Source organism: Drosophila eugracilis, unplaced genomic scaffold, assembly GCF_018153835.1.
Source record: "Drosophila eugracilis isolate 14026-0451.02 unplaced genomic scaffold, ASM1815383v1 contig_2088, whole genome shotgun sequence".
NCBI classification, from domain to species: domain Eukaryota; kingdom Metazoa; phylum Arthropoda; class Insecta; order Diptera; family Drosophilidae; genus Drosophila; species Drosophila eugracilis.
In genome coordinates, this window is record NW_024572964.1 from 6,725,683 (window position 1) to 6,751,055 (window position 25,373).

Below are 25,373 nucleotides of genomic sequence, written 5' to 3' on the forward strand. Positions count from 1 at the left end.
TTAGCTGTGGATACCCAATACTTAGCCCTTGACAGGGCAGGGCAGGGAATCATCGAGGACGAAGAAGGTCTGGCACTGAGTGGATTAGGGCCAAGTGTGTTGGCTGAGCACTTGGCTCATTAACAGCTTCTGGCACGCACAAACCTTTTGGGCTCTCCCTAAAACCAGGTCGAAGTGTATGGGCCCAGGTCCATAAATAAGATGTCAATAAATAAAAATGGGAATGGCAGGTGGCCTTACATTAGAAGGTTCCCATGGGGATAAATCTGAAGTTATAGCTGGGCTTTAAATTTAAGGATAAGAAGTCTAATTAAATCCTTAATAAGGCATTTAAAGGTTAACATTTAATAATAATTAAATTTTAATGTAAAAGGGGAGTCCGTTAACCTCTAATTAATTTGCAAAATATTTCCCATAAAAATTAAACCACTTTTTTCCCTGCTATACAAATTCGCCCCCAAAGGTTAATTAACCTGCCAGCATTTTTCTAACAAAGTTCATGTAATAAAATGTATTCCCCCGAAAACATTCTTTGGCTCAATTAATTCCTACAAAATACTATATATAGGCTATAGCACATCGTCAACACATTCTTGGCATCGACTAAAGGAAATCCCCCGAATGGTGCTGCTGCAACATTTTGGACAATGTTTACGGGCTAAAAACATGGAATTACCCACACAAAATTAAATAACGAAATATTTGCTAACGAACGCAGGCAGGCAGCAGAGAGCCCTCAAAGGCCCCAGAGGCATTTCGACGACCGCATCACCGGATTATTTTGCTCAAGGTAAATAGAATTCTTGAAACAGAGAAGAGCGCATTATGCTCTTGTGTAATTGTGGGCTTCTAGCAGAGGGCCCAAACCCAAACCCAAACCCAAAAACAAAAACAAAAACAAAAACACAAACAGGAAGAATAACATTGGCCTGCAGCAAAACATAAATGTCCTTGTTGCGGTCGGCGGTCAGAATCGGAAACTTTTTGCGCACGTTTGCCCCGGAAGTTGCTGCAAGAGGAGGAAAGAGAGAGAGACGAGGAAGGAGTGTGGCTGTTCTCAGGTCATTGCAGGCAGGCATGGCTGTAAATCACAGTGGACACTGCAGCGCCAGAAATTGGCCAGAAAGCCGTAAGGTGGCCTCTGGAAAAATCCAAAAAGCTACAGCCTCAATTTCCTGGCCAAGGTTAAAGTTATAAATTATGATCGCCATGGCTGCTTGACTTCTTAGAGGTTAGATAAATAATAATAATATCAATTTGATACCTGCGCTGTTGGGGAATTTAATGTTGTATTTAATTTTGATTTAATTAATATTAAGTGGTACGAATTAAGGAGTTTGATTGCCAGTGTAATGGAACTTAGCTCCCATACCAATCACTTTTTAGAGAATTTTGAATGTTTATTTAATTTAATTTAAATTGTATTTTTATTGTTTTAAAACTCAACCAACCGCATCTAATATTCTCACTGCTTTGATAATTATTATTTTGTATTATTATTTCATAGACCTAAAATTTAAATGAATTATTTGCCTATAAATTGTATTAAAAATCGAATTAACCTAAGTTCATTTTAATTGCTGGTACTTTCACTTTTATCCCATTTAATGGGCTTAGATTTATCTTCTCAGTCATTAATTAATACATTTAATAGAAAACATATTAAAAGTTGGCGTTTATTACAGAAGAGACTATTACTTTAACATTAATAATATCATTAAATTAACAAAAATTAAGCTATGATTATTGTTCCATAGGCTAAACCAAACTCTTCCTCAAGAAATAACTAGAAAATCCAAGCCACTGCTCATATTTTGGTTATAAAAATTACCAACTCGATAAGCAATTTCGATGCAAACCCAAATATTGCATTTGCTAAAATCATTCCCAAGCCCTAGTAACTTGCTTATAGAAAATCCCAAAGTTACGCTTATAAAAATCTGGCTAACACGTAAGAGTCATTGACACGACGCAACTGTTTAAACATTGTCGCGGCTTATCTCCATTTACAGCGCCTTGGGCTATCTCCGGCGCAGTCCCGGGCAAAGATTCTACGGCTGGCAAAATCAAGTTTGCGAAAGTATCTGAAATTTGCATGTTAACTCGATGTGCGTGGGTTTTAGTGGTAATGCCTTCCGCTGCAGCCTCCAATCCGCAGAAAGCAAACCTCGAAAGCAGGTTGCTGGAAAAGTTTTTGGGGAAATTGAGCAATAAACTTTGCCAGGGCACACACTCTCTTTCACCCACACGCACACACACACATGTGAGTTAAACAAGCGTGACTGTTTGCTATTTGGTTTTTTTATATATATTTTGGGAAAGGGGATGAGTGAGAGGCTGTGGTGAGGTGGCCACTCATCGCCAGAGGCAGCGTTCTACGCCGAAGGAGTAATGAAAGAAATATGCAAATATTGCGGTTTAATTAACTCGTCGTTGTTTTAACCCCCTCTCCCAACCAACTGATTCACTTTTGTTCAAACGATTTTAATTGCTGGCCCACCTGGCGTATGAGTGATGATAATGATGATAGCAACAGAAGCAGCAGCAGCAGCGGCAGCAGTAGCAGTAGCATCATCGCCGAATGCCAAAGTCAATTATAAGAATGCCGTGATAAACTGTGCAAATTACGCATACGCCGCGTATGCCAGCCTATAAATAGCTACGAGTAGGCTAAACAAAAAAAAACAAAATACTCAAGCCCAGGAAGGAGTAAACAAAAAACAAGGCACTTTGGGGAATATTCAACAACCTAATTTCCTTGAGAAGTCGAATTCGAATAATTAGCCGGCTAGCGAGGAAAAGTAATTTCCACCATTGCCGCCGCCACCACCACCCACCAAACAAGACTACCCAAGAAATGAGCAACAAACCAACGGCACTACAGAACGACAGATGATGATGAGGAAAATTGCTACGCTGGGCGTCGCAGTTGAGAAAGTGTAACCACAAATGGCAAATGCCAGGACGACGCCTGGCTACGTGAGCGCATTTCGAGAGGGAAATTAAATTGAAATGAGACGCGTTGCCGCGTGCAGAAAATGCGAGAGCTACAAGTTGTTAAGACTATACAGGCGGCAAACAGAGCAACAACAACAACAACAAAAGCACAAACACCGGGAAAAGCGGAAAATGCCGAGGCGCAACCGAAAGGAATTAAAAAATGGAGCAGCCCGAGCAGAGGCGACGTCAGGCGGAAATTAAGTTTACGGCATCGCCTTTCCTTCATGAACGACCCAACCCAACACTGAAAATGCAAGGCCACCGAGAAAAATATGCTAAAATAAACGCGAGTGCATGCATAAAATTATATGAAAACAGCAACCGGAGCAGCCCCCAAAGCCAGCGTAGTATCCGCCGCAGTGAGAAAAACTTTTAAATTCCCCGGTTGCAATTTCACTTTGGTTCTTAAAAAACGAAAGTAATAAGATTGCTCTTTACGAGTACAGTTCATCATGGATATAAAGATGCTTTATGGTTCTCGAAATATATATTATATATGATTAACATGAAATACGCTCTCAGGTTCAGGTCAGTCATAAAGTAAATCCCATTTTCTGCCGGTCAATTTCACTTTTGGTTATTTACGTTTCAGAAGAGGTTATTTATATTGGCTTTTCTGATAAATTACTTGAGTTATGGCGTTGGATGAAGGGAATCAGATCTGTTGTACTGCAGGAAACTATACTATATATTTTCATAAGCCATCGTAATCATTTCTTTCCAATTTAATCCAAAATTGATCTTAATTAAAAGCCATTTAAATTAAAAAGCAAATATTGAAAGAGAATATGGAAAGCTTCTTCATATAAAATCCCAGAAAAAATCGGGTATTTTTTTAAGTTTTGTTTATTTACTAATTTTGTACCACAGTGGAAAATGTTTTCCTTTGCATAAATTTTCAGACAGCCTGCCACAGCGATTCAGTTAAAGCGACGACTGCATTAATGCGAAATGAAGTTGTGCACTTTGCTCGTGTTGTCAGTCCGTCAGTTGGATATATATAAGATAATATATATATATATATATTCCCTTGACACGCCCCCTCTTTTTTGCACATCTTCATCTCCGGAGAGACAGAGCATTTAAGGCAACATGTGAAGTGAAATGAAACGAAACGAAACAAGTGCATTATTTGCATTAAATTATGCAAACGGCGAAGGTAAGCGAAGGCAGGCGAAGGTAAAGAGTGCAAAGGGTAAGGGAAAAGTGTCAGCAGCCGCGCGATTTCACACGCAGGTGGGTGGTGGCTGGGAAATGCGGTGGGAAATTCAATGCAAGAGGGCCACAAACAATGCGAAAATAAAAAAAAAAAGCAGATCGCGTGAACAAGTGCGGGCTTACAGACCTCAGGGTTTCGGGATCTCGAGGGGCCTCCTCAAGCCAACGGCCCTCAAGTTGATGCTCGAAATTTGTGCAATTTAAATTGAAACTCAGAGGAGTCACTTATTCAAGGCGACAGGTGAACGGAAAAGAGACACCTCCACTCTGCCTGATAACGGAAATTAGATATAAAAAAAACATTTGAGAAAAACCAGATTTTAATAACAAATGAGACTATAATTTCCGCTTTTTACTCTGCAGAGAGTTGAGTTGACACACGAAACTGAAAATTGAATAAACATTTCACTCACTTTTGATAGCTTGAAAATATTTTAAAAATTTATAAGCAAGCAAAGTGGTATTAGTTTTTGACAGGAAAATATTTCATTTTATGAAATTGAAAGGGAAACATGGGTAGAAAATATATTTCAACCTCAATTTTTGATGATTCTAAAAGAAAGACAGCTAATTTAAGCATTAAATTAATATTATTCATCCTTAAGAAAGTATGACTAAACCTCTACCATTGCTTAGTTAGTATGCTCTTAAGATTTTCTTAATCCATTTCATTGATTAATCCAAAGGATAAACATTCTGTGAGCAACTGAAAGTTATGATGCCACATCCCGAGTACATAAAGCATAAAAATTCGCAATTTGTCATGCTCTGGGCTGCCCAGTTATGCCTTATCCCTTCCATTTATGTCCAGCTGCATGACAATCAAATTAGTTTTGTTGCACATCCAAACCGCTTCCTTGGACATGCCACACCCCCAACCCTTCTCCCCTTCCCGCATATGTTTACAAATCCCAGGGAGTCAAACAATGAGCATTCAACAGACGGACAGAGACCAAAGAGATGGGTGGTGGTGGAACATCTGGTCCCTAAGCTGTTGCTTTTGTGGGCGACCAGGACGACCAGGGCGACCACCACCGAGGATGACCACTGGCTGTGGGCTACTCCTTCGAGACTTGGACTTGGTTAAGTTACAGCCAAAAGGAAAAGCTCGAAGAGCAGAAGAAATCGCTCCTCGCTTGCCTTTTCCGAACGACCACAACAATGGCTGACATGCAGCACATGCCATAAAATGCAATGGCCAGTCATGGCAACAAATGTCCTCCCCCTTTCCCTTTCCCTTAACTTCAGTTGATTTCCTTTGGCATCCTTCGGGTTTCCTTGTTACCCCTACACCTCCCCCCCGCATTTTCATCCCCTTCTGCTTTGCATAGTCAACTGATTTTGATGGCATTTTCGCACAGCTTAAAACAATTTGCCATAATGCTTTTTACTGCGTAGCGACATCGTGATGTCATCGCCCGGGGGCATAAGATTGTGATGGCAAAAGCTGCCACTGGTTGTGGTTCGTTGCTTGCCTCTTAGAAAACATACGAAAATTCGAAAGTGAGCATAAAGTCAAGGGATTTTAAGTGGCTGTAAGTCAGCAGAAAATGTATTAAATATCTATGATTATGGTGATTGCAAATTATTAATCTGAAGCTGACAACCTTTTAACTTTCTATGTCAAAGGTACAACCACAAAATTTATTTAAAACTTCAGACAAAAACTTATAAATTTATAATTTCTTTCAAAACTGCAAGCAAATGCAAATCCCATTACGCAATCCATTGATTTGTGCAAACTACGTAAGGAGATTTTCCTGTCAGGCTGCGACTCGGCTGTATCAGAACTATTCCCAGTGGAGCCCCCTCTCCACATTCACATCCACAACCCGATCCTCAGCCACATCCACATCCGCTGTGATTACACTTAACTCCGCGAAAATTGAAACGGCTAGAGGGAATAAAACGGTTACGTCGTGGGCGCGCAATAAATGCTCGTAAAATAAAGTGAAATGGCTTTCTCTTGCTTTCTTGACGGCCACTGAAAATGCATTTCCGATATGCCATATGTGTGTGTGTGTGTGTTGAAGGGGCGTACTTGCGTACGTGAGTATCTGTGCGAGGGCGTGACTTCTGCTGCAACATGCAACGCTAAAAGCCATGACCATCGTGCTGCACGCAATCATCAGGAGTTCAAGCCAAATCTGCAGCTACTTTTGTTTAAGAGTTAAAAGGTTCTGATCCCCGATTTTTTCTTTTTTCTTCTTCCTTCTTTTCGAAAGGAGGCAGGCAGGAGGCACGGGACAGTGGCACACGCATCGAACGAGTCAGATATAATAATAACAGTAATAGTAATAGTAATAATAACGAGCCCTCTGCCTTCGCCGGTTTGTTAGTTTGGCTGTTTGCCGAAACTTTTGTAACTTTTGCCACACACCGGGCCGGGAGTAGAGAACAGGAGGAACTTTGCCGTGTGGATATTCAATGGGGAAAACCGGGCGTTGCCTCGTTGCCACGTTGCAAACTTATAAGCAGGTCAGTGCCGGCCAAATCAGTGGCAGCTCCAGTAAAAGGGGGGCAGGAGAGATGATTTCAAAATGTGCTGAAAACTACTTAAGTCCGGGGCTTAAAAACTATGCAATGGCTAGAAAGGGGCAAGCCTTCCGCTGGGCGGGTCAACAGGAGAAGGAAACGGTGGCAGGAAACATCCATCAGCAGTTCGAACTCGCCACACAATAACATAGATATTTTATGGATTCCCTCTCTGTTAAATAAAGTTTTTGATAAAGAGCTTTGCAAAATAGTAGCTAATATTGTTGCACTGCTGAAGAGGGTGAACAAAGTCCTTGCAAAAGCTACGGCTCTGTGTTTTCATTTACTATTTATCAGGAAGAGAGTTTAAGAGGTGATTTTAATTTAAGAAATGAAATTTAAACGGATTTTTAACACCTCAAAAGGCCTTAACAAAGATATAAGGTCATAAGGAATTATACAAATCGAAATTTGTTTAGGAAAATAAAGGCAAAGTTAAGCCTCTTTCTCAAAATTTTCCATAAAACGAAAGACAACCAAAAAGCATTTAATTTGTTATTAATTTTCCTTAACAGGGAATACTTTTTGGCAGGATTAAATACCATAAACTAATAGTGAATATTATCTTTTTAAATGATTTAAATATTTAACTTAAATGTCAAATTATCTCGCACAAAAAAGGATTAAAAATTATAAAGAGAATATGGTTTTCAAACGCATGAAAAAAGAGGCTTTTGTTTAACTCACAATGGTCACATTTTGGCCAATAAAAAACGCCGAAAAATCCATCAAGGCTATTAATCGAAAGGACAGCAAAAACAATGCTGATTATTTGGCACATTTTCCAGCAAACCAAACGAAAGTCTCAGCCCAAACTACTTCCAAACTTCCCACAGATAACAGTGATGACAGTGAATAATAATAAACCAAAAAAGCAAAAAAAAGAAGCAAGCTAGAACGAGTCGCCAGGCAAATGTCTGCGTCTCACGAATCACTAAAAATTTTAACAAAAGTTAAACTTCCGCTTCCTGGCTCCGCTGGCAACGGAAGTGAGTAAAGCTTTTCAACATTAAAAAGATGTAAAGGCCCCGCGACAGCGCCAAAAAGCTAAGGCAGCCCAACGACAGAGGAAAGTGGCGGTGTGGCAGCGGAAAATTGTGCAAAAAAAATACTTATAGCTATGATGATGGCGGGCCATCCTGGGGTAGCATGTAGATAAGCTGCGTAGATTTGCCACGGGAACACGGGAATGCCCCGACCTCCAGCGAAATATGCCACGAATATTCAAAACATGCGCTTAAAAGTATGTATTTGCCAGCACATGGCATCAGCAGAAAATGGGGAAAGCCCTGTTAGAAAAAAAAACCAAAAAAAAAATAAATAGAAAACCTGACGAGAAAGCCTCCGACAAAAATGTGCAGCATGCTTAGAGGGGCAGCAGGCGAGTCACGTGCTGACCTCCTCGGAAGGATAAACTTTTCTTCGTTTTCGTTACTTATTTTTTTTTTTTCTTGGTTCACAAAACCAACCAGGTGGCATGTGGCATGTGGCTCGCCCAGGATGTTTGCATATCATTTGTGGGCAGGACTTTGCAGAAGCGTTCACCGCAGTTAAGGCAAGCAAATTACGGCTGATGGACCAAAAGGGAAGCAAATCAGTCAATAGGAGTTTCATTTACTTCGAAACAGGGAGAAAATGTTGTCGTTCCTTTAGGGTAAGTAAGAAATTGTAATATTTAAGACCTTTTTTCCCTTGATGAACTTTCACAGTGAAGAAATTCCGCAATAAAATCAATATATTTTTGGAACATTTAATAGTTTTTATTTTGTTCTCTGCAGTGAAGCTCTATCCCAAGCAAACATCCGAAGAAAAAAAAGGAAAACATAGGAAAGGGAAAGCAACTTGGCAAAGCAGAAAAGCAGCCTAGAGCAAGTGCAGCAAAAGCAAATCGCCCAGAAAGATTCAATCAAACAAACAAGCCCAAAGGCATAGTTTTCGATGGGGCGGGATAAGTCGTTGGGGGGAAGGTCAAATGGTTCTCCCCCTCCACTTCATCAAACCAATGACAGGCGGTGGAGGAGAAGTATAGAAAACTAAGTGAAAGATGGCAAAGTACTGCTAACAAAAGCTGCAAACGTGACAAAATTAGTGAACAATGGCCCGCAGAGTCTGCGGCTGAGATGAAGAAGGAACCGGCAACGGAAAAAAGATTGCTGGACGAGGGTTATGGAGGTTGAGGAGCGTTGGGGTGGGGAAGGGCAGTACCTTATGAACTCTCGCCAACGACATGGCAGGATGTGATCCTCAGCCACAGGCACACAACGACTAAATGTGGTCAACGATGGCGAACAAAAGGAAATGAGAAGAGGTAACGCAGGCGGGAAGAGAGGCGACTAAAGGATACCTTAACTACTCGGATTAGTTAGCTTTCTTAGAGGGAAATGGTTACATCATTCCATCTTAGCAAGAAATCAGGTAAATCAAATATATTTACATTTTCTTTTGTTATTAGGAAGGTAAAATATAGAAGAATTCAAGTTTTTCTTTCACTTTCCAGTCTGCAAAAGCCCCAAAAACATTACAAACCTTTCCATAACAGGCGAGTTCATCCAACTAGCCTGTCATACCCCTAATTCCCTAGTAATAAGCGGTATAAAAGCATAAAGACGCATCAGGCAAACAAAAGCGGACTAGTGAAAATGCACACATAATGGCCAGGACACACAATGCCACCACTATGAATGTGCGTGTCTCCGAAAGGCAGGGAAAATCTGCGGATAGAAAAATCCAAACGGCTGCCAGAGGGCAAGTGACGAGGTGGAGGCTAGACTAGATTGACGAACGCCTCAGTCAACTGTCAACTGGCCATGGACAATTTGCGCCCTGGCAAATTGAAATCGAAACGAATCGAACTTGAATCCCAGTCCCGCTGCTAAACGAAGCCAGAGCTAAATGTTTGACTTTCGATGACTCAATCGGAGGGCGCAAATATTTGCCGAGCCTTCAAGGCAGCAAACTTAAAGGTGGCGTTGAAATAAAATGAAGGCCCGGCTGGCTGAATACCAGGCCAAACGACAAGGACTGCAGGCCAAATGCATTCCAGCTGCTCTTGGCTGGAATGAAAATGTTTGTCAGGCCAAGTTGTCTAACGAAAAAGTAAAAAAAAAAAAGAAAAAGAAGGTATAAAAAATAGTTGGAAGGCAGAACACTGCAAATGGTTGGCATAGCGTAAAAGTTGCTCAGCTAGTGGCACCTTCGCTTGCTGTGACAACGGAAAATCACAACACTAGAAAAATAGTTGAGCCAACTTTCAAGTAACATCAGAGTTCAGGTGATGTTCCGGCCTCGTCCACGTTCCTTTCCTCTTCCCCATCAAACTACTTTTTCCCCGGAACTCTGACACAAGTATGTCAGGACATTATGGGAGCGAAATGGAGGGCGGGGCCAGGCTAAAATCCCCGCTCGATACCGGGGCACAAAATATTTCAGGCACGCACACCAGCTCCGGCACAAAATATGCATTAGAAAATGTCATAACATAAATTTAATAAACCATGGCAGCGACAGCCAATCTTTGGCTTCGGCGTTCTCAGTTTTAGCATTGGTTTAGCCAATACACAGGGAGGAAATGTGATTAGATTGGCAAGGCAGTGGGGTATAGAAACATATTTATATTAGTAAAAATCCTTTTTATTTAAAAAGAAAGCAATAAATACATTTCATAGCGCGTGACCTGCGTAATCAGCCGTAGAACTGAGTTAAAAACGAGAATTTGATTAGTTTTTACTATACAAGTTGAAGGCCTTCTTAAAACGATTAAAACTTCAGTAAAGACTCCCTCTCAACTACTTTTTGTCCCTGTGTCATGTTCTCTTATATCTCGAGGCATGCTGCATAGAGAGACTCCACTAAGCCGGCAAAATATTGCGTATACGCAGGGCTGGCTATGTGCTGACTTAGCTGCGTAGCATCATAGATATATCTCGTTCGAAACCGTATGCTTTATGATGTGCATGTCTGGCGACTGGTGAACCAAAACACACAGCTTTATGGAATACATTGCTTTTATAGATTTCAGCCAGCACATTTGTCTTGCTTATCATGGAAACCCGACTCCGCTCAAAACCCATTTAGCCATTTTCGCGCCCATGTGTCGACGTAATCGCTCATGTCGTTTGGCACATGAATGATTAGATTTCCAGGAGACGAGTTACCCAATTTCCATTGGCCCAGGCTCAGCTTGTCGGGGCAATTGCTGCATAATTTGCACAAAACATACGTTCCATTTATGGCAGCTAATAGATATTTAATCATATGCCAGAACGTGAGTGCTCTGTGCGTCAAGTGAGTGGTCCGAGATTAGATTAGATTTATCATATACCAAGCACAAGGATGCAATGTCCCAGGATATTAGCATACTCCACCATGATAAGCTGTGAAATATTCACTAGCTGAATGCATCCGCCCACTTACCAACTTTCTATTCACAGATTTATGGAAATATTTTTAATTTATTTGCTGACCATTTCCCCCCATATAAGCCAGTACAAATTGACATTTTATTATCTGCGGTCAATTAAAAAGCAAATGAATTATTCATGAACACTTCCCGTGTAATCTTGAACAAATTAGCGTAAATTAATAGCCATATATTGTGTAATCAACAAATAATTTATGTTCCCATCAACAGTGGTTCAGTTCTATACAGTTTTTTAAATGAAATAAAAAGTTAACTTTCCTGAGATAAGCATTTCCATATTTCACAATGCCGTATTGTTATGTTTTGCTAGACCATTAATCAAAATTGAACTTGTTGCCAGGAAATTGATTAACATTTTCCCCGAGTGTTGGCCATTTGCAAATAGGTCTTGGATTTGACATCCTCAGTCGATGGGGGGGCCACTGGCTTACTGGCACATAAAAGCGGTTTATCGCAGCTCTGCTTTCTGCCTGGTCATGGCATTTTGTCAACTTAATTCTGGCACTGATTAGTTACCGATGACTGCGGCCGCTTTCCTTACATCTACGTCACACACACACACAACTTGTATCTTTCCCCCCTCTTTTTTTTTTTTCGCGCGACTCCCGTTGCTTGACGTGCAACCCACCTCCCGCCCAACCGACCGAGGGGCGCTGCCGTCTATCGTACGGCTCGGAACACGGGGATAGATCCGAGTGGATTAGTAAAGATACGAGGAAAGTTAGTTTTGTGCTAAATGGATTAGTATCGAAACTTTCAGAGTGTTAGGAGACGAGTTAGAAATAATGTTATAAAGATCATTGTATTTTGAACATAGTACCCGAAATGGTTCATGTTGGGCAAAGTTCGAACTACAATGCTCTAAGGATAGAGGAATATAGTTTCTAGTAATCCTAAGGGGTACATGGATATTCAAGCGGCCAAGAAGGGCCTGGCTATCAATTTCCCCCTTAAGAAGATTATGAATAAAGACTACCCCAAGCATCGTCCTACGATTAGCGAGGGATGGCAAATTGATTAGTAAGAGTCTACTTTTATAAGAGGGAAGGTGTATATTTGCATCCCAGTTGAGACCTCGGAGAGCAAATATTAAAAAATTCTTTTGGATGGATTCACTTTTCATTCATTTTCCCTTTGTGGGTGCGGTAAGGTAAACAAGATAAACGACCAAAGAATGTGGTGGCAAAACGAGAAGAAGAAAAACCCAGACAAAGGCCGTAGGTAAAATAGGCAAGCGAAAAGAAGAAAAAACAGCTTGGAAAATTGCACTAAATTATTTCAATTAAGAAAACTCTCCGCGCACAAAATCAACTTTCTCTTGAACGGAAAAAGCTTGGTGGCACGGGTAGGCAGGGAAGCACAAAATGAAAATCTAATCAGCAAATTGTTGAAATAACAGCGAAAAAAACACAGACCCCGATTACAAAGAGCGGTGGTGTTGGTGGAGTGGGCGGGTCATCTCAGGCAATGTCTGATATGGTTCCTCGGCGACTACGGAATATATATCGTGGCTGAAAGGGTGTGGGTGTGATTATAAGCACTGCCGATAAGCGACAAGTTGATACACTCGCCATATCAGACCATCCGACTCTGGTGAATGGGGCACGTATGTGTATATATACTACACCTGACGATGAGGCACCACCATGGTTGACAGATGACGATGGCCACCACCCCGTGTGTCGAGAGCGGAAAACGAGTTAATCAATTGCCATTTGTCGAGGACTTCAAATAAATGCACATCTCATTGAGCGACAGGAGTCACTTCATCCAGGAGACAGCTGGCACCAAAATGTTTACCCAACAATGCTGCCTCACGAAGCTCTCTTTTCGAACCACAGTCGAACTTCTCTACATTGGAAGAATCAAAAACTACAAATGCTCTTAATATTGTTAGTTCGTAGAATGGCTCTTTCAAGCTTCGAACTTTTATAGTCAACATTCCAGTTGAGCATTTTCTTTTATGCCTTTCAGGGATTTGATAAGAAATAACATTTTCTGAGTCAGAAAACACAGTTTCGGTCATTAAAAGCTATTTTCAAAAAGTTTTTCTTAGGAAGAAACATAACATTATTAACATAAAAAACGAAAACAAGTTAAATGTTAAAATTCCAATTTACCGAATCTCAACTGTATAAAATGTAATGCACACATGGCGTATGCAGAAATATGCAAAAAAGGGAAGTTCACATTGCGTATACGCGGTGTTGGACCGGCAACCAGGCAAAATGGAAAGACAGTCAGCCAGGCAGGCACACCAATAGTTAGATAGATAGAAAGATAGACCGAGGAGGCAGAACAGACAAATACCCGTGCTAGAAATCAATCTCAGATAGACGGATGGATGGAGCAGCAATCGACATGTGAATTTTTGTGCAAATTGAAACACGCTTCTGATACGTGCAGGCAAATAAAATAGTTCACGGCGGACAGGGAGGGAGTGATAGGGCTCAGGGTAAAAGTGCAGTGAGAGTACGGGGATTGAGCAAACAAACAAAGGGAATGCAAACAAATCTGTTACTGGAAAACACGCAATAAACTATGCAATGCGAGGGTCGAGGATTGGTAACACAAAGCTCGCTACAAACACTCAAACTCACTGAGTAACCCTCGCAGCTCGGAACTTGCAATGGTGTGACAGACAAAGGTGTGCAATCGCCGCTTCGACTCTGTAAACATTTCAATTATTCTGATCTATAGATACTGTTTTTTATTACGCTTCTGCCTGCTATCTTAATTAATTTGATAAACACAATCTTGCCTGATTTCAGAAATCTCTGCCGTTGAGGTCATTTTCTTATCTTATTTTATCATTTGCACTTGAAAATAATTCTGTGAGCTTAATGATTGTGAAAAGAGTGTTTAATCACAATAGTAGTTATGTATATTCTCAGTTAATCAGCACTAATATTCTTACTAATAATCGAATAAATAATACATATGTTATTTATTTATTTTGTATAAAGTTTACCCTTAGAGAAAGATAACAGCCCAGACTTTTACAAACGATTTCGGATGACGTCTTTGTTGTTTGTGTTATCAAGTGGAAACATTTGCTAATAAGCCCCTACAAAATCTATACTATATATACGAGTACTTTATAATTGCGATTTTTATGACGTGTTGAGATTAAAATTTAATCACAACTCATGCCGAATAAGCTGCTATAGGAAAGTGCCTGGAGAACGAGTAGACCTGCATGTTTTAGTATTTTTGAGCGTTGCATTTTAGCCAAGGGGTTGCGGACCACCCGGCTTGTGATTCATTCAATTCATTGGCCAGTCAGGTACTCCAACCACCAACCATCAATCCATCCATCCATCCATCAGCTGGGCAGTTTGGGGGGCTGTCGCAATCGGTCGGACCGCATTGCCATGGCCATGCATCAGAATGGCAGCCAAGCGTTTTTGGAGCCAAGTGTGGTGCTCGTAAAAAAACTAAAAAAAAAACTAGTCTGAGAGTAGCATCCTACGAATTTTGTTTTCATCTCAATCATTTTTTAGGAGTGGCGAAAAAATCGGAAGAGCGGAGTTCGGCCCGAATAACAACCAATTTATTTGGCCACGCTGCAAATTGTTACCCAACTCGCATTCGATCACCATCATCAACGTCATCATCGCCAGGTCCTGACCCAATGCTCTTGCTCCTTTGGTTCCTCTTTTGCTCCTGGTCGACCAACCAGTACTCGTCCTCGTCGTCGTCATCATCAAAAATCGTTGATTGCAACAAAACAAATTGCATTTTAAGGAGATTACTTGTCGGACCGTCTGCTCTAGATGAATAGTCGAGTGCTCCTGCCATCGAGTGGGTTTTGGTCTATGGTCGATGGTCTCTTGTCCCAGTCCCTGTCTTTACCATTCAATCCCCCCAATCAGTCTAGTCCGCTTGGGTATTCGGTCATGTGTGCGGTGGAGTGGCCGATTTTTTAATAAATCATGGCGCATTAGTATTGGCTGCACAAAAAATGCACTTCCCCTCTCACTCTCTTTTCCTATATATAGTATTTTTTTTAGCAGCGGGATTTCCGTAAATTGGCAAGCATCAATCGAGTTGGCCAGTCGATTCGGACTTTTGTAAGGTCACATATTGTGAAACCTGATATGGATTACGAATGATGCTCGCAGATGAATTGAAAACAACGGAAATTGGCCATTTTCTAACCAAGATGTCAAGGAACCATTAGCATATAAATAGGGCAGCAACATATTCATCAATGGAGTGTCCTGTGTGAAGGTTTTTTTGAACACAAAATTGCGACAAATTGTTAACTTTGTCTAAACAATTTGAACGAATCAACAAGCAATCTGTCATATTTAAACTTTATTTGCTAGACTGGGGCCTTATGAAAAGTGAAAGCAGCTTAAAAAGAGATTTGAAATATAACAAAAGGTTAGAAAAGTAAGTAAACACCAAGCCTTTAAACAACTTATAATAAATATAAAGTTAACTAAATCGATATAACCAGGATTTCTTCACAGCACATCTTAAACAATTACCCTAAAAGCAGGTTATTGCAGGACTCAACCTTGCAAATGATATGCGTACCAAATAAGTGTCCCCTTTGGTGTAGTAAAACCGTTTGAATATGACATTATGATCTGGGCAAAAGCTGTTTACAAAACGCCCGCTCGAGAGCTGCTAATAAAACCAAATCCACGCCCAGCTAAACGCATTCGCTTCTCGGGCAACCAGAACAACAACAACAACAACAAAAAAGATGGCCAATAAAAAGTCGGGAATGGTAAAAAATGCATGATTCAAGCCGTAAAAAAAGGAGCCAAAACGACCGAGACAGCCGTTGTGCTCGGTAAAAGGACAACGCGGCGTACATTTCCATGAGTCACCAGCTTGCTTTTGGGTGGCTACTTTGGGAGGGGTTTTCCACACGCACGCAAAGGTAATGCTAGAAAGCCAACGGAAAATCAAAAAAAAATAAAATCAGCTTAGGCTGGAGTCCGAATTTTTCTAGAGGGAAGTTACCCTACCCAAAAAAGAAAGCATAAATTGGCAAAATAAATGCAAATGCCTGTGTGCGTTAGCGAGAATGTGGCCTAGTCGCGGACAACGCTGCGCATTAGTAATGTAATTTGATTTGATTTTTATGTTCTGGTGCTTGCGGCCAAAGCCAGCATCAAAACGGCCTTCATTCCGGCCATTTTATTCCGGGGGTAACAGGATTTTTATGTCCGCCTAATGGCCATAAACACACGAACACGGAATTATCGCAGCTGCCATGCTAATTGTGAACAAGTGATTAAGTTTAATTGCAAGTGAGATAAAACTACGGCACTTGCGGCCTTTCCCAGATCGAAATGCCCTATATATACGGCCATATCTCCTATATATATGCTTGTATAAAATATATATATATGGGAAGCCGCAGCAGCCATCAATCATGAATACAAAAATATGCCGCCAGCACTTGGGGGCTAAGCGGCTTTGTTATGCAAATTTGTAACTCTCTGAGGGGAAAATTGGAGTGTCAAGGGGTCAGGTCAGAGTCAGCCTCTGACTACACAGTCTGTAATAAAAATTCACAAGTCAAAAGTCTGCAATTGGCAAACATTTCGAAAGCCACTTTGCAATACGGATTAAATTTCCAAGAGAGCACAATGGCCAAAGTTATTGCAAAATATTTCTGGCTTACAATTAAATGCTGATAAAAATACGAATGTTTTTAGTTTTGTTTTTAGTTTTGCTGTCCAGTTGTTATTTACAATTAAACTGGCCATGCATATTTCTAATTTATTTTTGGCCAAAATTGTGTGAATCAAAATATTGCACATTGTTCATCCAATTTGATTGCACAAACTGTAAAAATAATTTCGCAAAAACATAGGAAAATTTGAAATAGCAAACAATGGGTTAGTTGAAATTCTACTACTCTTGGCCCCATCTCTACTCGATGGCTTTTGCAAATTGAAACTAATTAAAGCCGAGTAATGAATTTATATCTGACGATGTGCTCTGCTCTGCAATTGTTGAATGTGGTTGGGTTTCGGATTGGAATTGGGATTGGGTTTTGGTATTGGTATTGGTATTGGGATTCCGATTGGTTCTCCAACGGGAAAGCCGCCTCTGAGCGATGGACAGACAGACCGACAAGCCAATTCAGACAATCGCATTTCGAGTTGTTAAAGCGGTTTTGGGGGCTTTGATTAATTGCATTGTAATTTGCAATTACAGTAAATTTAATAATTGCCACTCAATTCAATTCAGCTGAGTTCGGACATTCAGCAGGCAATGGGAACTCTATTACGCGTGTCGAAATGAACTTATTAAAATAACTGAACAAAAGGAATACCTATCCAATCTCCCATGTCGCGTGTTAAGTGCAGTTAATATCCATTAATTATCTGATGGCAACAAAGATGCAAAAATAAACGTAAATCAATTGATTATTGCCATTTTTATAGCAGAAATCGAAAGATAAATTCAATGTATATAAAGTTCAGTGATTGTTAAGCTCATTATTTGCGAAATCGAATTTATTAACGATGGCTTTTCAATGGCTTAAGTATTGAAAGATTAACAATGTTGATATAAAATGAAACTCTAGGAAAGTCTGATAAGTTTTTTACCCACAATCTCGCTGTTTAATCTTGATTTGATAAGAAACCAAACATAAAATATATTTGCCCAATAAAGTGGTGAAATAATGGCTGAGATTACTAGCAATATTACCAATCTTGCAGCTAAGATTTAGATCAAACGGAAGGGGAATAAGATAGTGTAAATTATATAAAAATTAACCCACTATATGCACAAGCAAATACTTTTTTTTTAATGTATTTGCCTGAGATAACAATGACTGATATCTATGAAATGTTTAGCAGTCTACCATTCAACCTACTTCGCATGTACTTAGCCCACTTGTATTGAACTTAACTTACTCATCGCACATTATCGGCAATATGGCAAGTAAATAAATTCACACGATTTGCCAGACAGATATGTAGATGTATGTGGAGTTATACTAGAGATCGTCTACGATAACTCTCAATGGGGCAGCAAATACAAGTGGGCGGCATTTCGAAATGCTCAAAAAAAATAAAGTGGGGCCAGGGTCAGGGGAGTGTTACACGACAATAGCAAATAAAAACTCACCTCGCTGCAGATTGTGTGTTTAATTTAAACGATGAGTTGCCAGCAGCAGAAACAGAAACATTGACCTCGGAACACTTTTCGACACTCGCCTTCGATGATGATTAAATACTTTTCGATTACACGCGTTAATTTCACGGAAACTAAAGTTATATTTTTTTTAAGATTTTTAGTTAAAAGAGCAATAGATTAACAGGGTTTTTTAAAATAGCAAGCACTGATCATTGGTTTGTTTTCACTTGTTTGTTGAGTTTGTTTTGTAGCTAGAATGGAGTATCAAATATTTAATTTTTATAACAATTAGTTCTGGATTTGGAGTTTGTTTTAACAAGTTTTTAGGTTTATTATACGGATATATGCTTTTTGTTTGATTTATGAAACTACCTCACGGATATTTGTTTAACTAAAATCTTGAAAGAACCAACATCCTACATATCTTTTGTTTCTGGTACTTGAGTTTACATTCAAATTGAGTTTACTGATATTTGTTTTTCTGAAATTTCGCGCCTGATAAATATTTATTAAATTCCCGATCTGGAATTCAGAATTTAATACTTTTTCGGGGAACAACACTTAAACAGCTGAACTCGCCGAAAGTGTAATAACATTTCAACGACCTACAAATGCAGGCCGAATAAAAATGATTTAAGTTAATGTGTTAGTCGCAGCTACTAAATGAAAAGCACTGAGATTGAGGTGTAAAATGTGGTAATTCCGAATAATAAAAGCCTGAGACCAGGTAAAAAAAAACAAAAAGAAAAACAAAACAAAACTGGTTTTTTTTCTGATAATAACAAAGATGGAAGCAACAAAAAGGAGAGAAGAGAGAGATAAACCGGAAAGCTAGATGCAAATGAAAAAAAAAAACTAATTCAGAAAGCAAAAGCAGCGGCATACTCTAACTGTATTTCTTTATAAAAAACTTATTTCAAGAAATCCACCCAAGCACATGTGGTTGCAAGGCGACAAACAAACAAACATACAAACACATGCATCATCTGTTTGTAAAATATTCAATGGAATCCAGTCACGACCCGCCGACGCAAAGGCAATTTGCAAAGACAGTCTCGCAATCGCAAAGCAAAAACGGAAAACACAATCAAAGCGATGAAGTAAAAACAATTAAATTCAGTTGCATGAAACTAAATTTAAACCGTTTGGCAAAACGAAAATAAAACATTTGTAGCCATTTATTGATATTTTAAAATTTGTTTTTTTTTTGGCGTCACTGACACAGTTCGCGCTCTCTGGCTCTCTTTTATTTGCCTTTTCTTTTGTTGCTTTGCATGTGTGTTTCCCTTTTTTAAGTTGTTTTTGTTTTGTCGTGTTTGTTGCTTCTTTTTTCTTGGGTCTTCCACTCTCTCTCTATCTCTCTTGTACAAAAAGAATGAGAAACAAAATCAAAATTCTCTGAATATTTCTTTCTTTTTTATTGTCTGGCGAGAGTAAAGGAAAAAATAACAACAACAAACGCCAACGCGCCTTCACACGCACACGAACATACGAGCAAACACAATCAGACACACATTTACACTCACACACTTGCACAGTTCAAATTAGTTGAGGCAACAACAATAAGCGATGACTATTGTTATTTAAACACTGGTGCTTTTTTCTTTCGCTGCCCTGCAAAAGCCACGCGACAATTGTTATATTTCAACAACGTTTTAATGAATAAACCTTTAAAATCACTAAAAACATTTAAATCAGCACAGTTTCGCTTAGCAAAGGCAATTACAAGACCAAACACTTGAGGGCGCCGCGACGAGTGGGAAAGAGACGGCAGAGCTAAAGACAAAGACAGCTGAGAATACGTGGAAGCGGCGATTTTCGATTTGTTTTGTTTTTGGTTGTGATTTTGAATGTAATTTCGGGTTTTTGTTCTATTTAAATCCTTAAATTAACAGAATTTCAAAATACAAAAATGTTTTTAAAACTATTAATATAAAAAAGTTATTTTTAAACACAGTCAACAGCAATATGTCTTGATATATTTCTCGGCGATTTATCGGATTCACCGATGTTTTAGCTTGTCACATGTTATTTCTTTTTGATGTGATTAAGGAATCGTAGGAATTTACCAATGTTTTTCGTCTTTATATTTTTGAACGGTTAACGAAACAACGTGCTCTCCCGAATTTAATTGAAATGCGCGCCTCCGATGCAAAAAATGGAATGAACCCGACGCAAAATTGAAATGAAAACAAACTGAGGGCGGTGTGTCCGAATTTTGAATAGGTAGAAAAACCATGCGGAAATGTAAGCGTGATTTCTAACAGCGCTCTGTTCGGTGGATTGTTTTCTACTTCTCATGAGGTCACACTCTTTTAACCGCTAATGGTTCTGTCAATCTGTGAATGTTTCTACCTTAAGGATAGGAAAAACAAAATCAACAACTATTGTTAATGAGCAAAACGATTTTATTTTATTATTTTTATATACTTTATAATTTTCTTTATTTTCGTGTAGTGCTTGGTCTTCTCATGTAGTGTCTTAAAGCCATCGTTAAGATCTTTCTGTTAACCGCTAAAAAGTAGATGGCAACGACGGCGGTTTCCCGCCAAAAGCCATTATCATTTCAAAAACAAATATTAAACTTCGCAAGGCATTACCAACATGAAGTTTTAAAAGATGTATTCTATATATTTTAACGTATTTTTTCAATTTAAAATTTTTTTTTTTTTCAATTTAAAGATATATATTTCTATTTAATTTCGTTATTTCCTAAAGTTAGCTGAAATATTCTTTAAGCCTAATGGATTTTTAGCACAGAATATGTCTTAGTCTACGGAATAAAGATATTAATTACGACTAAAAGAATTTATTTTTCTTAGAAAAACCATTTTCCCGCCAAGTTGAAAGTGTGGCCGGTTTACGTTGCCACCTGGTTAGGGCTTGTGGTATTGCCGAATTTAAAGTCGGCGGGCACTCTGCATCTCCAGCTGATCGATCAAACAAAAAATATTGATACACAGGAATTGAAGAAAAAATGCTCTACATTTAGAAAGAGAAAGTGATTATAAGCTCTCACGAAATGGACAAGAATCTGGATGAGGTGGGTACACAACTTGAATAACATGTAGAACTTTGATTGACTAATTTTTCTATATTTCATCCTGTTTTCTGATACACGCCCCTTTTTCATCGCTCAGGTCAAAGGCACCGTGCAAAAGAAGTTCAATGAAATCCGTGCAGCACTACATATGCGCGAAAAGTTGCTCCTGCGGCAACTGGAGGTCATAGCAAATACTCGACAGCAGCAGCAGTTGCTGAAAAAATCTACCTCTGCAGTAGAGAACTCAGATATAAAGAAGGAACAAAGTGGAGTGCGATTTATCCCTGGGGAAGACGAAGATGCGGAGGAGAAGCTACTGGCCGCTATTAGGAGCTACGGTCACTTCCTGCTGGACAACAGTGACATGCAGCTGGCGCTGCAGGATTATCGCACCACAGGGTTAAGGAACGAGGATTATATAGAGCCTTTAGATGACCACGAAACCATGTACAAGTGCCTGCAGGATGGGCAAGTATCATATCTCGATCTGGACGAAGATGGAGCCCCACCGGAGGCCATTGTGGTGGACTTTTCCCGCAATAGATCTCTGGTAGAAGACAATGCTAAGCGCTCCATCATCAACATAACTCTGCAGGAAGCCAAGGATCTGATAAAGAAGGCCAAGATTAAAAGGGAAACCTATGTGCCACCATTGAACTTGGAGGAACTCGATGACGAGTTGGAGTCGTCGATTGCTGAAGCTGTATCTAGCTTGGGCCGAGAAACCTCTGTCAAATCAAAAATCAGCGTGCAAGAACCACCGAAAACCAAGAGCCGCAAACAGCGCTTCAAGCCAAAGATCACCATCAACAACTGCAATGGCACTATCAACCTACGCAATATTGCCAGCTTGACGATTAACTGCGCCAGCGAAGAGGCAGTCAGTGCGGAGATTCCTTTGGCAAAATCAGCTGATTCCAGTACCACCGAACCCTCGAATTCGACGCCCACGACCACCGCCTCCAGTTCCAATTACTCCAGTAATGCCAGCTCCCGTTCGCAATCCAAAAAGCAAAAGGCAAACAAAAAGCAGGAGAAGATTGAGCGCGAACCTAGCTCTGATTCCACGCCTACGCCTGGCCAAGCCCAACGCTACGAAGAGACCGAGATTCACGATGTCACTTGCGATTTCTACAATCGCCTCCTCAACGAGATCAAGAAGAGCATGGTGGAAAAGCCGCGCAGGACTTACCACCAAGTGGCAGAGCCAGTACAAGCTGCGGCTGCCGATTCCAGCTGCGATGCCAATTCCAATCCTAGGCAAACGGCTCCCAAGCAGGAGCCAGTATCCACCACCACAACCACATCCCTAACTCAAAGCGAATCGGGACCGCAAGTGCAGCCGGGCAAGAGGCTAATCCTTAAGAACTTTGAAAACCTTAAGATCATCCTAGAGGCAAACAGTGGCGATGAGGACTCATTCCATCCTGTCCAGATCGAACAATGGCTGGCGGAAATCATCTCAGAAACGGATTTGGAGCCCATGCAAAACACAGATATCCTGGAGCACAGCCGCATCCATAGCAGCGAGAGTCCCTAAAGCTGGGGTTGCACTATATTCCGAAATATTTATCCTTAAAGCACTCAGTATTTTCTCTTCATTATGTGTAGCTATAGTTTCCTTAACTTGTTTTTAATTTTAGTTAGTTTTGATTTCATTAGAGAGATTTAATCATGTTTTTAGTTCCATTTTAAACTAATTTTGGCGGAAATAGAGTTTTAGACATGTTATATAGATCATTTTCCTATCTTAAATCGAATATTTCAAAGTTTACGTTCCAAGGAATGAAATGCATTAACTTTCGTTAATTGGAAAACGAAGTTAGTATTAAGCAACAAATAAGATAATATTTCATAATTTAGTTATATTTCAATAACCTTTTCCGCCAAATTTTAAACCGAAAACAAAAACCTGCCCTATTATTTTATGTACTTAATGCATTTGATTTTGTGATTTTTATCCTTTTGTAAGACTTGAACTCGTACCAATCTAGCAAGTAAGCTCCAGGCAGTGTTCAGTGCTCACCGTAGCCCATTTGTAAATGCAATCGAAGAGACCACATTAAAGTGTTAATTGCCATCACAAAACGAAAAGCTTTTGCTTAACACTTTTGGTTTGCCGTCAGTGGATCGACCGGTTCGACCGCTCGAATTTCGCCATGCAATTGAAATTCGAAGTGTACCCTGGCCCATTAGAATTCCAAATCTGGACGATTGATAAGACCATTAAAATATACATTCTAGTTTGTCTGTGTGTGTATTTGCGCGTATGGAGGGTGGCACTCTAACTAAAAGCACTAGTAATGGTGAGTGAAGATTAGAGTGGACCTCTGTGGTATGTAAAGTTGAAGGTGATACCTTGTATATCAAAAACATTGATTGTAATGCTTATCGTTCATATGTAAGTAATAGCCATTAAGTCTTGTTTGCTTAGTTCATTAATTAAACGTTGTGGTCCCTAAAACCAAGTCAAAATTTGATCATCTGCATATAAAAATGTATAAGTTTAAACTTTAAACTCGTGTCTATGAAGTGCTCTATAAAAATATTTAAAAACATATTCTCTACTATTCCACTATATCTTATAAAAAGTTAAAGTTAACTAATTGCAGCTTTACCAAGTCCACTCTAATCTATATGATAATGTTTTCAAGTCATCGAAATTACACTTTTGAGGTAGATAATTACTTGACCTTTCCGATAATGTCCAGCAAGAAAGGCGTATAGTAGGTGATGATGCAATCTGCACCAGCTCTTCGGAAACCCTTCATAGCTTCCAGCACGGCCTCCTGGAGGTCAAAAGCACCAGCCTTGGCTGCATGGTACAGCATAGCGTACTCGCCGGACACTTGGTAAACGTACAGCGTATGATATGGGTAGGAATCCTTAGTGGATCGCAGGATATCTAGATACGGCATGCCAGGTTTCACCATCAGCATATCTGCTCCCTCGGCGACATCACGTTGGATGGCTCGCATTGCCAAGCTTCTGGAACCACTGGGCAGTTGATAGCACCTTCGGTCACCGAATTTAGGAGCAGATTGAGCTGCCTCCCGGAAGGGTCCATAGAAATTGGAGGTAAATTTCGCAGAATAGGCCAGCAAGGAGACGCTGTTCATTTCGGCATCAATAAGGGCTTGCTTAATAGCCTTCACCCGGTTGTCCATCATGTCCGAAGGAGCCACAATATGGGCACCAGCTTTAGCGTAAGCCGCGGCAATCTCGGCTATCCTCTTGATGCTGGGACCATTTTCCAGTCCCGTTTCCCCCAGGAGGCCACAGTGGCCATGCGAGGAGTACGGGCAGATGCACACATCGCAGGCTATCAGGAGATCTGGAAACCATTCCCGGAGCTTTGGCAGAGCTCGAACCACGGGATTCTTGGCGGAATCCGCATTGGAAGCCTGCTCGTCCTTCAGCTCCGGCTCGACCACGCCAAAAAGTAGTACTGAGGACAATCCCTTGGCTACCAGTGGCTGAAGGTGCTCCCTCAGGCGATTCAAACCGAATCTCGAGATTCCCGGCATACTGGCAATCGGTTGGACATCGTCGTCGTTGCTCACGATAAACACAGGATACATCAGATTGTGCGGTGCTATCTCGCATCCCGACTCCTGCAGCAGACGCAGGGTAGCATGGTGCATCCCACTGTGTAGTTTCCGTTCCATGGTGCCTGTTTAGCTGCTAGCGAAAATTAAAACCAACGTAACAAGTGAAACTAACGTCCAACTGCTCTTCGTGGTGGCATATTTAGCATCTTTTCTATTTAGCGGTTTTACAACACTTTCATCTAAAGTAAAAGTTAGGGTGACCCTCTAAAAAGTGAAAGTGCACTGAAATTTATTTAATTAAACATTTTGTTATAAAATGAAATTTATATTTCATATTAAGATTACAAAATGTGTTAAATTACGTATTCGACATATAAGACATATTTAAATAAGATAAGAAAACACTGCGTATGAGTAATATTTCTTTCCTATCATTAAAAAAATGTTTTTATGTCATAAAAACCATAACCAACCCAATAAAAACAAGGAT

At 40.1% G+C, this 25,373-nt stretch overlaps 3 protein-coding genes across 5 annotated transcripts in view; 1 reads left to right on the top strand and 2 right to left on the bottom strand.

Moving 5' to 3' along the window:
* The window catches only part of LOC108107728 (palmitoyltransferase app), a 61,342-nt gene extending 40,832 nt beyond the window's left edge, over positions 1-20,510 (bottom strand). The window contains exons 1-2 of one of the 3 annotated variants that reach the window (XM_017215376.2): positions 20,359-20,499; positions 18,281-18,540 (exon numbers count right to left, since the gene is read on the bottom strand). The gene's annotated coding sequence lies outside the window, so the exon portion shown is untranslated. Of the gene's footprint in view, positions 1-18,280; positions 18,541-19,957; positions 20,334-20,358 lie in introns of those variants that run through there. The other 2 variants (XM_017215375.2, XM_041817931.1) reach the window with 2 other exon arrangements.
* Positions 20,511-21,166: 656 nt separating this feature from the next.
* LOC108107731 lies at positions 21,167-23,414 on the top strand. Its single transcript, XM_017215380.2, has 2 exons — positions 21,167-21,332; positions 21,430-23,414. Exons 1-2 carry the CDS (start codon positions 21,312-21,314, stop codon positions 22,870-22,872), a joined length of 1,464 nt encoding a protein of 487 aa, XP_017070869.1. The 5' UTR covers positions 21,167-21,311; the 3' UTR covers positions 22,873-23,414.
* A 152-nt stretch (positions 23,415-23,566) lies between these two features.
* LOC108107734 (delta-aminolevulinic acid dehydratase) lies at positions 23,567-25,267 on the bottom strand. The gene has a single exon (XM_017215383.2). It carries the CDS (start codon positions 24,998-25,000, stop codon positions 24,017-24,019), a length of 984 nt encoding a protein of 327 aa, XP_017070872.1. The 5' UTR covers positions 25,001-25,267; the 3' UTR covers positions 23,567-24,016.
* Positions 25,268-25,373: the final 106 nt, after the last annotated feature.

What these genes read in the sequence shown, in the direction of transcription:
- LOC108107731 (XM_017215380.2), top strand. Translation starts at nt 21,312, where the DNA reads ATGGACAAGAATCTGGATGAG. An exon ending in TGGACAAGAATCTGGATGAG is followed by an intron (nt 21,333 to 21,429) that starts GTGGGTACACAA and finishes TTCATCGCTCAG; the next exon opens with GTCAAAGGCACCGTGCAAAA.
- LOC108107734 (XM_017215383.2), bottom strand. Translation starts at nt 25,000, where the DNA reads ATGGAACGGAAACTACACAGTGGGATGCACCATGCTACCCTGCGTCTG.